This window comes from Podarcis erhardii (assembly GCF_964252035.2).
Source record: "Podarcis erhardii genome assembly, chromosome: 5".
Lineage (NCBI taxonomy): Eukaryota > Metazoa > Chordata > Lepidosauria > Squamata > Lacertidae > Podarcis > Podarcis erhardii.
Genome location: NC_138509.1, coordinates 39,556,238 through 39,568,984, shown reverse-complemented (window position 1 = coordinate 39,568,984; position 12,747 = coordinate 39,556,238). Strand labels below are relative to the sequence as shown.

The 12,747-nt window shown below is 41.3% G+C and overlaps 1 protein-coding gene across 4 annotated transcripts in view; it reads right to left on the bottom strand.

The window, feature by feature from the left end:
* The window catches only part of CFAP46 (cilia and flagella associated protein 46), an 82,099-nt gene that overhangs the window by 41,893 nt on the left and 27,459 nt on the right, over positions 1–12,747 (bottom strand). For all 4 annotated transcript variants that reach the window (XM_081863126.1, XM_081863125.1, XM_081863127.1 and 1 more), the window contains 7 exons: positions 11,317–11,456; positions 9,152–9,364; positions 7,504–7,720; positions 5,470–5,619; positions 4,478–4,585; positions 3,590–3,771; positions 588–719 (listed from right to left, as the gene is read on the bottom strand). In XM_081863126.1, coding sequence (XP_081719252.1) covers positions 588–719; positions 3,590–3,771; positions 4,478–4,585; positions 5,470–5,619; positions 7,504–7,720; positions 9,152–9,364; positions 11,317–11,456 — 1,142 coding nt within the window. The remainder of the gene's footprint in view (positions 1–587; positions 720–3,589; positions 3,772–4,477; positions 4,586–5,469; positions 5,620–7,503; positions 7,721–9,151; positions 9,365–11,316; positions 11,457–12,747) is intronic.

Here is a 12,747-nt window from a genome sequence, read left to right as displayed (position 1 = left end):
GTAAGCCATACTGTTGAGAACTTAAAAAAAAAGTCTGCTAGATCTCTGGGAGACACGGCCCCTTTCCAAGTCCCAGGTGAGGGTGGGCAACATTCCTATCCCTGGTTGTTTAGCAACAGTGATGCAGCATCCTTAGTGCCTCGGCATCTGCAGCCTTAGAACAGTGGCTCCATATTTCACTGTTTTACTTTTTTGAAAAAATGAAAGTGAAGGGTCTTGGGGCCTTATACATGTGTATTTCCTGTCGGTCACCCTCGACCCAGTAAGCCATAGTTGGGTACCATGATGTTTGAAGAAATCAATAGCATGCTAAGATAGCTCAGTTGGCAGAGCATGAGATTCTTAATTTCAGGGTTTCGAGTCCCATGTTGGGCGAAAGATTCCTGCACTAGATAACCTTCATGGTCTCTTCCAAATCTACAATTCTATAACTCTATGCTGTAAGGAGAATATGAATGTTCTGCGTGGGTAAAAATTCTGATTTTGTCAATACTCTTCATTGCATGGGCTTTGCATATGTATGGGGTATATACACTTGTTATTTTAAAGGAAAGGAAACTTAATATGGTCCAAAACGTGCAACATACCTTGCACTTTCAACAAAGAGTTTTGATGCCGCCAAACGCATATGTTTCTTCCCAGCCAAATTTTCCATCATACTCTTCCCTTGTGTACAAGCAGCAATGCTTAGCATTCCCTGTCTCTCCGCATAATCGCTCCTGTAAAAAACAAGCCATTGCCAACTGGAGTTAACATTACCGTACAATATAGGTCAAAAACTAGGCTTTAAAACCATCTGCCAGCACAAGGATGTTCGTGTCCCTTGGTGGGCAGCATCTACCTGTGGAACGCTCTGAAAATCAGATTGTCTGAACTTGATACAAGTTCACAGTTCACTTGTATAAACACTAGATATTGTTCCAACACAGAAAAGCTAAACAGAAAGCTAAAATTGGAAGAAAAAAACCAACAGCCACCTCACATACCACCTAAGTAAATAAAAACCTGGAACTCATTCTACCTTCAGGTAGGTAGCTGTGTTGGTCTGACGCAATCGGAATACACAAAAATATTTTTTTTTGTCCAGTAGCACCTTAGAGACCAACTAAGTTTGTTCTAGGTTTAAGCTTTTGTGTCTGAAGAAGTGTGCATGCACACAAAAGCTTATACCCAGAACAAACTTAGTGCTACTGGACAATTTATTATTATTATTATTCATTCTATCTTGTCTGCCTTATCTGCTTCTTTTTGGGAAAAGAGAGATAAAAGACTACAGTTGAAAAGTGCTGATTGGGAGTTTCGGTTCTGAGGCATGGATTAAGGTGGGTGAGAGGGGGGACGTGCCCCAGGTAGTAGGTTAGGGGGGCATTCTGAGTAGGAGAGAGAGGAGAGAGGCATGCCATGCCTGCTGCACAGTGTCAGTAACTTGTTAGTTTAGTAATATCTGTATGATCCTTGTTCTGATGTCATGTCTGAATAGCTCAAGAGATTTTGATAACAAAGCTTATCTTTTCATTCACGAATTGTTCTGAAACCTGATACAAATCCAATGTATTCATTTTATCCAGGATGACCAGTGATCTGGCCAATCGTATTCTGCTTGTGGCAAAATCTGAAGCATCTGAGTTCACAGGGAAATTTCCTGTCCATTTGCATAAATGTCCGTGGTCGTTTCCTTGGCAGAAACAGCACATGGCCATTCTGTGCACCATCTGCAAAAGCCCATAGTACCAGCTTGAGTGCCAGCCGATGTAGGCTCGGCAGGCTCTTTGTCCTGGTATGAATGTTTTCGTTTCCAGGATGTACTCTACAACTTGAGAGACTGGCTCTTGCTACAGCAATGGCGTTTGGAGCAAGGTTTATTTAAAGGAAATCCATTGCGAAGAGGGGGATTGCACCTTTAACATCAAAGTCTCCACACAAAATGTTATGCCTCCACAAAGTTCTGAGGCCGTTTTAGCTCTTCTTCAGTATTTTTATAGTATCATTACTATATAATGTTACAATATAATGTTACATGATATTGTCTCAATGTTGAAAACCACCTTGGGTACCATTTTTGAGAGAAAGAAATACCACAACAAATCTGATAAACTGAAACAGTCTAGAGGACATGAAAAAAGCCTTTGGATAATATGCAGTTCAAAACAACCTATGCTGTTAAACCTGAATGAAAATGAATAGGAGTTTGGGAAAGCTTCTCATATCAAGCTGAAATGCTAAAAATCATTTACAAGAAATAATCTGGACAGCTGGGATATACAAATTATTCATGTACAAATTGCCAATATTGGAAACTGGGAGGATTCAGCATAAAAATGGGCCAAGGAGAAAGAAGAAGCACTTCTTCTCTACCTCCTGGTTTTCTGCTTAAGACTCCATCCTCCTGTGGTTGATTCTCTCTTTTTATTTATTTATTTAAAAAAGGGTCAATGTTACATGCAACTGTATACCATGTTTAGTTTGGCCCTATTTACTTTTACCCTTATGACTATCCTGAACATAGACAGATACAACCTAGGGCAAATAGTATAATGCAATAATTATTATATCCATTAGAGGTCAGCAGAGTTCTATTGTACACATTCAGAAGGAAAATGTAAAAGCATTTTCCCAACCCCTGCTATGCCGTATTTATCTTTCAGTTCTAATATTCATAATGAACTGTATTTATCAACAGCATGAAAACTCTCGGGTTAAAGTTGGCTAAAAGACACTGATAAAAGATGGGATGCTATTTCCATTCATTAGATATGGGAATGGAATGGAAAACCCTACAGAGTATTTCACAAACTAAGGAATGCTTGAGAACAAAATATTTCATATACAGCTATATAGTTCAAGAGAAAGATGCAGATAAAATAAATTCATCCACAAAACCACTATTCAACAGTCAATACTGCAGAGACTGAAGAGCAAGAGAATGACCACCCAAGGGCCCATACAGATGTAACGGGAAATATCTTAACAGAGGTAATGGGACGCAGGATTGCATGGCCTCTTCCCCAGAGTAATTTCAATCATCCCACCACAAACAATGGGGTTAAATATAACAAGCATCTTATACCAACTTCAAAGCCTAGTTAAGAGAACTTGGAACCTTGTAGCTTTAACTAACAGTTAATGGTGTCAAAATATTACTTAACCGAGGCAAAGATGGAATGGGGAAATTCCTCTTGGAAGGGTCTGTGCTGTTCCAAATATTTTCACTGCTGTTAAGAGATCAGCTCTGTTACATCTGCACCAGGTTCTGCACCAGTGAAAACCCTGCACAATGGGGCTTAGGATTGGGAGAACCCCCAGAACAGGGCATAGGGGGAGAGATGGGGAGATCACTCTGCCTGGTAAGCTAATAAACATGCACAGATGGAAAAATTGTAACAATACAATGTTGAATTCCACCCCATATTTAAATATAATTAATGGGGTGGTATTCAATTAAGTTTTACTCAGAATGGATCCACTGAAATTAATGAACATGATGAAATTAGGTCCATTAATTTTAACAGGTCTACTCTGGATAAAACTGAGCTGAATACCACCCAATGTTTCTTAGAAGTCGAGATTTGTAAGTCATGCATCTACTTACATTGCCTTTTTCTTTGCATCCGTGTTGTATGCCGCTTTATCATCTAATTCCAAAGCCTTCTGAGAGCAAGTCATAACCATTTCATGATCATGGATGGTATGTGCAAAATGTGCAAGTCTGGTCATTGTCTGAAGTTCCACGAGTGAGTCTGACCAACTGCACTCCAATGCCATTTTCACCAACTGCAAATGATAGTCAGATAATAATATTTTCCTGTGTCCACAATGCTAACATCTAATATTTTCAGTCTAAGATATTTCACAGAATGAGATGTTGCACACTGTTGTACAGAATGGTCTGGGAGCACCTGATGCTGTAGTGCTGCGCAAGTATGGATCTATTTAGAAACAGAGATGGCAAACTACTGAGAGTGCCATGTAGAAGTGGGATATAATACACGAGCAAATAAAATTAAGGAAAATTCTTTGAACAATTCAAAGAAACCTATCTCCTTTGCATTGGAATTGAAATCCTAAAGGCAACCATGTTCTCAGTGCCTGTTTTTTTAGAGTACAAAGCCTTCATAGTGTTTCTCGAGAGGCTCAGAATGCAGGTAGAATCATACACTTTGGATCACTTGGGCAGAAGAAAGAGAATAATTGAATCTCCTCTTAATAAGAACATTAGCAAAGGGGTAGCAGCCCTGGTCAGAGCTAGTCCAGGACATTTATAGGTTGAGTTGGCTTGCATGTAAGCCGAAAGGTGACTTGGCAGGATCACACAATTACGTGAGCTCCCAGAGAAGAAATGGCGTTTGCAGCTGTGTTCATGTGAGTGAGCTAAACCATGGTTTGGTTTGGCTCAGCTCGGCTTGCCTTCGTTTGCCTCACTTAAAGCAAGCTACTAGCTGTAATTGCACACATACAGTCAAAAGAACAACATACGTACATGAGAGAGGTTTGGAAGCGAAAACTCCATGAGACCCAAACCATTGCATGAGTACATTTCCAAACCAATAAAAACTTTTGCCATGGGATTGAACCCCTCTTCATTACCCTGAATAGAAAGAGACATCAATATTCAGGGTGTTTGCAGAAAACAAGGCATATTATTGAATAGTTAAGGACCGATACTTTACGCTACTTACTAATCCACATGGATAACTCTATAATGACTTTGGGTTGTATCTAATGGTGGTTTTTCTTTAATGTAAAGAATGGCTGCTTGGGCGAGTGAGGGCACCTGATTTGTTCCCTCAATCTACTTAAGTTGCCTCCCCCTCCTGATAAGCTGCTGCTGAAAGTTGAGGATTTGCTGGGACAGAATGGGGTGCAGTTTAGAGGATTGCAGCAGAAGGGGGCAGACCTGCAAAAACAGGGTGTCCTGACTTCCACAAGCAGAAGTGTTTCTGGTTAACTGCCTGCTTTCCTGTATGAGAACGGGAAAGGAGGGAATGAGCTCTCTTTGCAGTAATGACTTTACAGTGGAACCTTGGGTTAAGAACTTAATTCATACTCCAGGTCTGTTCTTAATCTGAAACTGTTCTTAACCTGAGGTACCACTTTAGCTAATGGGGCCATCTAGTGTCACACTGTATATTGCACTTAAAAAAAAACTTAAAACGTTTTACAGTGGTACCTTGGGTTAAGAACTTAATTCGTTCTCCACATCCGTTCATAACCTGAAACTGTTCTTAACCTGAGGTACCACTTTAGCTAATGGGGCCTCCCGCTGCCGCCGCACAATTTCTGTTCTCATCCTGAAGCAAAGTTCTTAACCCGAGGTACTATTTCTGGGTTAGCGGAGTCTCTAACCTGAAGCGCCTGTAACCTGAAGTGTCTGTAACCCGAGGTACCACTGTATTCCGTCCCTGAAACAAAGTATTTATAAAGAAGTGCCCAACAGTGGACTTTATTTTTCCAAACAATTAGGCTTGCTACCTCGTCATCGACTCCAAGCCACTTCCCAATCTGATGCTGAACTAGCTGTTTGGCTTTCACCCAAGTAGCAATGACCTGTTGACGCATAGCAGCAGGCACCGGCTCATCAGGTACACTCCCATTTGGCAAATGCATAGCAAATTCACAAACCTAAAGAAGAATATTTTGAAAATGTGGAAGAAGAAAAAGTTAATGCATGCACACAATTAACAAATATTCTGTTTTATCCAGTTGTTGAACTGAAATTACTACACTTGGTATATTTTCTCCCAAAAAATCAATGGTGAGATTAATAATCTTGGCTTATTTATTTATTTATTTATAATATTTCTATACACTCTTTTATAAGTTGTCAAGGTGGCATACATAAAACAAACACAATAGAACCACATATACAAAAAGAGCATAATATTGTTCCTTGATCTTTGAGACAAGGCACATAAAAAATCAAAATCAATGCATAATTATGAGGGCCTGCCGTTAAGGCTAAAATAATATTTTCTTATTAGAGATGGCAGAGCTTTCAAGGGACACCTTGGAATGACTTGGGGGTTTTCTTGGGGAAGGGAAGTGGGAAGGATAAATCAGGAAACCTCCCCAAAATTCCCAGACCAAGCTCAGGTGTTCCCACCACAACTCTCCAACACTTTACTCATTCTCCAAATCTACCAACCCCCAGAACACACCCTCTATTTCCCTCCCCTTCCCTTAGTGGTGGAATGGTAGCAGCAAGCAGACAGCTGAAAATTGTGCCTATTTTCCTCTCCTCCTTCCCCTCTGCCTTGTTGCTATAAAGGGACAGAGTAGACAGTAGTAGCTGTACTTGTTTCAAGGGCTCCTGACATTGTCTAGCTCACCATTATTCTTTAAACCCTAGTGTGAGCACCTTGAATTGCACCCAGAAACAAACTGGCAGCCAACAAAAAGCTGTTGTACAATAAGCGTTTATGGGAGTTCTAGGGGCAATGCCAGCAAGCAATCTTGGACAAGCTGAAATTTCCAAGTCATCTTCAAGGGCAGCCCACATAGAGCACATTGCAGTATTCTAATCTGGAAGTTACCAGAGCACAGAGTGCTATGGCCCAAAGGGGGTCACAGCAGACAAGCCAGTCGGAGCTGGAAATACAGTGGAACCACAGTTGTCGAATGTAATCCATTCTGGAAGACCGTTCGACTTCCAAAACGTTTGACAACTGAGGCGCAATGGGCAGTTGGCCATTTCAATGGAGAAAAGGGAGAAACACACCTTGGAAGCCGTTCGACTTCCAAGGCACGTTCGAAAATGGAAGCATTCACTTCCGGGTTTTGGGTGTTTGGGTTCCGAGACGTTCAAAAACCGAGGTTCCACTGTAACAACAACAACAACATTTATTATTTATACCCAGCCCCTCTGGGCAGCTCCCAACAAATAGGCACTCTTAGCCACCAAGGATCCCTGAGCTTCAAGTGACCGTGTTGGATCCTGAAGCTGCAAACCTGCTCTTTCCAGGAGAGTGCAACTCCATGCAAAACAAGCTGTCTTCCCATCTCCTGGACTCAAGAACTTGGAGCACATAATGCCATTGTCTCTTTGGGATTCAGTTTCAATTTGTTGACCCACATTAACCCATTGCTGTTTCAAGCACAAATCCTCCACGCAGTTACACAAGAAGCATTATGCCAGTTCAAGGATACATTTCAGAAAGGAAAAAAAAAAAGGAGTTGGGGGGGGCACAGAGCACAGCCAGTGTGGTGTGCAGAGTGTCCCAAGGGGCAGACAGAGAGGCTTGGGGGGCCACATTCAGATCCCAGGCCTGAGGTTACCCACCCATGGGTTTAGGTCATACTCAACTAGATGGACTAATGATCTAACTTTCTCATGCAGCTTTCCATGCTCCTAATATGAAGAAATATTCTCTAACAGTCTTTTACACACAAGGCAACTGAGAGCAAAACAAACAGCACCTTCTCGCCCAAACTTAACAAGCTGGCCAGCCTAGCTCTACACAGCCTGTCCTCCATACAGAAGACAAATGGGATGAAAAAAAGGTGCACCTCTATGGCTGCTTTAATATCATGGATCCCAGCTGAATCCACAGACAACATTGGCGTGGAAGATAACGTTGGTACTTTTGGAGCAGTCTTTCTACGTTTGGTAGGCCCTTCTTCCGGAACTTTCTTTTCATCGGGTTTGGAAATAGGCTTTGGGATCCAAGGAAGAATTAGCCCCCGAGCCAGAGCGTTACATAATGTCACCAAAATAGTAGTATTCCTGAACAAGAAACAAAACGAAGGACAGAAAACCACCCACAAAGATATCGTTACAAACAGAATCTGGAAGCACTTTTTGCCACCTACATAAATAAATTAAAATATATGTGAAGATTAAAATGCATATGCTCTGTATAACATACCTGAAAATTATGGTAAGGATATACAAATATGCTAACATTTAAATAAGAAATATAAGCTCAGTGACCAAAATGGGGGAAAATTCTCATACGTCCCAATCTTCTTGGGATCAGAATTAAAACTCACAAGTCCCCCATTCAACTTCTTGCCATGTCTGAGTGATAACAGAGTGTTTGTAACAATCTCCTTTTAGCTAGTTGTTGTATGACCGAGGGCCTCTCTCATCCGGTCTCCTTTCCAAATAATGCTTGAAAAGTGTAGGATTATGTACAGTATGATAAAGGCACTGACACTATATTCCTGTCCTGACATAATAAAAGGGGAATGGACTGTTTCCTTCTACATATTGTGGGTGAAATACGTGCAAGTCCTGGAATGTAGGACTGCACTGCCTCCTAAGAAATACCTTTTTTTTTTGTATTGTCAGCAGCTCCATGTGAGGGAGAGTGTACCACTTTCACAACTCAGCAGGGACCATGTGGAAGTGTCAGTTGTAAGAATCATTGCCTCTACATGGGGTCTATATCTATGGCTGCCACAAGCTGTAAGATGACAGTGGCCTGGAAAATGGATTTCGCAAACCGTGGTGGCTGCCAGGGTAGAACGCCTACAGCATACATTCAACACCTTTGCGTGATCCCTGCTGGCAGAACTGCATAGCCCCCTCTTGACTAACATGTAGTAGGGATGCTAATAGTCTGAACTGGTTACAAAACATCATCCAGTTTTTTCCAACAGGAAAAAAAATGAAATACAATTATAAACCAGTAAATAGTTCATAATAGCTTACATACTAGTTATATTTGTAATTCAGCTGGCCTGCAAGCCATGTCACATAGCCTGTCTTCTTTTAAAAAAAATAAAACAACAAAAACTTTTAAAAACTCAAACCAGGTTGATATTAATTGTTAACTATTTACAATAAACCCTGTGCATTAAATCTGAATGCACCTAACAGAATCTGTCTAAATGCCAAGCTATTCAGAATTAAGGTAATGGTGCATGCACACATTTTCCTTTTGACTATGCACAGCACAGTTTCATTGCTATTGGCCACTCTGCTGTCACTTATAAAAACTGTGTTTAGTCACTATTTCAGATGGATGAGATTTGGTTAGATAAAGCATATAAAGTATGAAAATCAGCTGAAACATGCTACTAATTACCACAATAAAATCCTTCCAAACCAATGTATTTTAGTAATGCCCAGGTACAGCATGGTAAAAATAAAAGTTATGGCGTTAGTAAAATAATTCTACACAAAACATCCCATCAAACTTTTAGAACTTACCCAAAATGTCCAATATTCCTAACTGCACTGAAAAGAGTATGCAGGGATTCCACAAGTTCTCTTTGTCTTTTTGCAGCAATAAGGTGTTTATTGTGATTTAAGACATACACTACAGTGTTATGTACAATCCATGCTTCATTTAACTCTTCTCCAATTTTGGCAGCCCGTAGAAAGTTTTCCATAGCATACTGAGACAAGCGGTCAATCCAGGAGCTATGAAATTAAGAATAAGCAAGGATTTTTTATTGCTCTCCCTGCTTAGAATAAAATAAAGCAGCAAAATGCATACACTAAGGAGTACCAGCCCTCAAGTCTCTCAAACACTATTATTTCCAAATGCTACCATTAAAATATCTATAGTTCAATCCTCAGACCTTCTTTTTGCTTTTCTGTTTTACTAAGACCAAAGTAACCCAGGGTCATCAATACACTCATGCCTCTTAAATGTACATATTCATATATACATGCACAATCGCCAACACAACCTTCATATAGAAATACAAAGAGTATTCTGACTTCCCAAGGATTGAAAAGGCAGAGTTGTGGAAACTTATGGTTTTCCCAGATTCTGATCTCCACATTGCTAGCCGCTGCGCTGCCTTAGCTTTCTAAAAGTCCACTCCATCCACACAACCCACAACTGAAGTTATCTTCTGTCCCATGTGAGAAAGGTTTTCTTTAATGAGCAAAGAGTAGTCTTGGTGGATTTTCAATAGGAAACAAGATTGGGGCAAGGATGCGATTATCAAAGCCCAGTCCCATTGGCCTTTTACAAAAATGGGAAGAGATGAGAACTTGATCAAACCATATTCCCCCATCCTAAACTTTACATCTTCTAGGAAAGTCTGGTCTAAACTGGCCAAAGTTAATGTGCAGTAAAATAGATATTTGACCAAAGTCCCTTTGCATTTGTTTCTACCAACCATTCTGACCAGGAGGAGTTAAGCATTTGGTCTGAAAATTTTGGAGCCCCAAGTTTCATAAAGTATCAGCTTTTACAGTTTGATAGTACAACCATGAGGCAGCAAGGTATGTATGCTGGCAGGAGAAATAAAATGACGGAACAACCATTGTCAAAGGGAATGCAGATGAAAATAATTAAGGATGAATAATTTCCCACTAGATACTTCTTTGGTGCAATGCTTTCTTAAACCGCGTACAGATTTCTAATTATTTTAATGTGGGCCTGCTGCTTTTCAGCTGCAGGATTCTGTCTAACTTATCTACAGTGACAGGGTCCCTCCAGGACATGAAAGATCAGTGAACCACTCTGCCTTGCTTTTCTGGAAAGCTGAAATATGCAGCCATGTAGCTTCAAGCAGCATTTCCAGTAGCAGCAGTTCATATTGTCATGCCCCATGCATCGTATGTCATGCTTATTTAACAAATTTATGTCTTCTTGCTTCCAAGTTGGACTGAAGCCTTTGCCTCTTTTTTTAATTAAATATGAGAGATCTGTTTCAAGGGTCTCTGTTTCAAGTATTTATTTGGCACTGCATATAAAACCAGCTGACCCCGATTGCCTAATATTTTTTAATCCCAGACAGTTGTGGTGTCCATTTATTCATATACCCTGGTAGTTAGCTCTGTGGGGAGGGGGACTCTGTGGCTGGGCATGCAATATGCATTTTTGTACACATTACTTGGCTGGACAAATCCATTGCAAAAATTGGAGAAGTGCAAATTTCCAAGTATGGCTATGTTTCATAGAATTGTAGAGTTGGAAGGGACCAGGAGGATCATCAAGTCCAAAGCCCTGCAATGCAGAGTTTTTTTGCCCAACATGGGGCTGGAACCCACAACCCTGGGATTAATAGATGTACTTATTAATATAATTGTGATAAATCTACTGGAGAGTCAACTTTTACTGGACAGGTTTGGGTTAAGTTAAGAGATGTGCTACCCTCAAAGTATATTCTTGCCAATATTAATTACTGTGAAAAATGCAGGTGTGGAAAAATGACTACACAGACATGTCATTAGAGGCCAATATTCAAATTTTGCATTTCAGAGTTTAGACAACCACACAAAAATTTAAAAGATGAGCACTTAAGATTCACTTAAAGATCACATTCACAATTCAAAAATTAGTATACATATGTAACTGCTCTAAGGGTTAATTGCAGTGAGAGCATGAGAAAAGCAGTTTCTTCAGATCAAACCACCTGTATGTCTTCCATTCTGATTCATGCCCAGTTTGTGCTTTGTGCATAGCATGTCCTGCAGAGTGCAAACTCGTATCTACAGGGACAACGGCAGGATCATTCAGCTGGACACCTTCCGTTCTTAATAACTGAATAGTAGCCTAAAAGAGGAGGCACAAGAGGAAAAACAGAAAACAAGGCATTGATGGCATATGTGGCATCAAAATTATACATCTTCAAAAAACGTAAGTGGGGACACGGGTGGCGCTGTGGGTTAAACCACAGAGCCTAGGACTTGCCGATCAGAAGGTTGGCGGTTCGAATCCTCACGATGGGGTGAGCTCCCATCGCTCGGTCCCTGCTCCTGCCAATCTAGCAGTTCGAAAGCACGTCAAAGTGCAAGTAGATAAATAGGTACCGCTCTGGCAGGGAGGTAAACGGTGTTTCCGTGTGCTGCTCTGGTTCGCCAGAAGTGGCTTAGTCATGCTGGCCACATGACCCGGAAGCTGTATGCCGGCTCCCTCGGCCAGTAAAGTGAGATGAGCGCTACAACCCCAGAGTCGGTCACGACTAGATCTAATGGTCAGGGGTACCTTTACCTAAAACATAAGTAGCTGTGGCTTGGAGGGCAAAGGTGTCTGGTCCATCTAGCTCAGTATTGTCTTCACTGACCAGCAAAAGCTCTTCAGGGTGGGAGTGCCAGCTTGGCCCTGTGACCATGGGTGCTCAGGGCTGTGGGTGCCATGCAGTGTGCATGGCCCTGGCACCGAAATATGTGGGTGCCAGGCCCCTTCATGGGGAATTTTGTGGGTGCTCGGGCACCCAGGGAGTTGCCACCTATGCTCCACGTTTTCAGGGGATTGAACCTGGGCAAAGTAGATGCTTTACCCCTGAGTTACAGCTGCTCTCCTTACAGGAGAGGGAAGAAAGGGAGCATGCCAGCCAAACACTAATATGCAGGTTTCTCTACATGTTTTGTCAGCTCAAGCAATCAGTCTTTCAATAATCCATCACACTGGGGAAAAAGACAAAGCTTAACTGAGGAGGAGAGCTGGGAGAAATGTACTGCTGTGTCATGTGGGAGGAAAAAACTGAGGGGAGCGTGCCTTCCTCCCACAATTCTTCGCCCCTGCCTGCAATCATGTGATGAGAATAAACCCACACCATTGGCCCGGCATCCCACAAGGTAAATTATCAAACTCTGAAGAACAATATTTAGTAGTTGTAGCATCCTTTTAACCCTGTACTTTTAGAGAAATTCCATCCTCTGGATCTTTTAGTGTGGTAGCACCCACACTTTGGAAACCTTTGCCGATTGACATCATGCAGGTGCCTTCCTTGTATCCTTTAAGGTGTCTGCTAAAAGCATTTTTGTGTTGGCAAGCCTATCCAGACATGTAGACTGTTGACATAAGTTTTAATCTAATGATAAGTTTTTACCTTATCATTAAT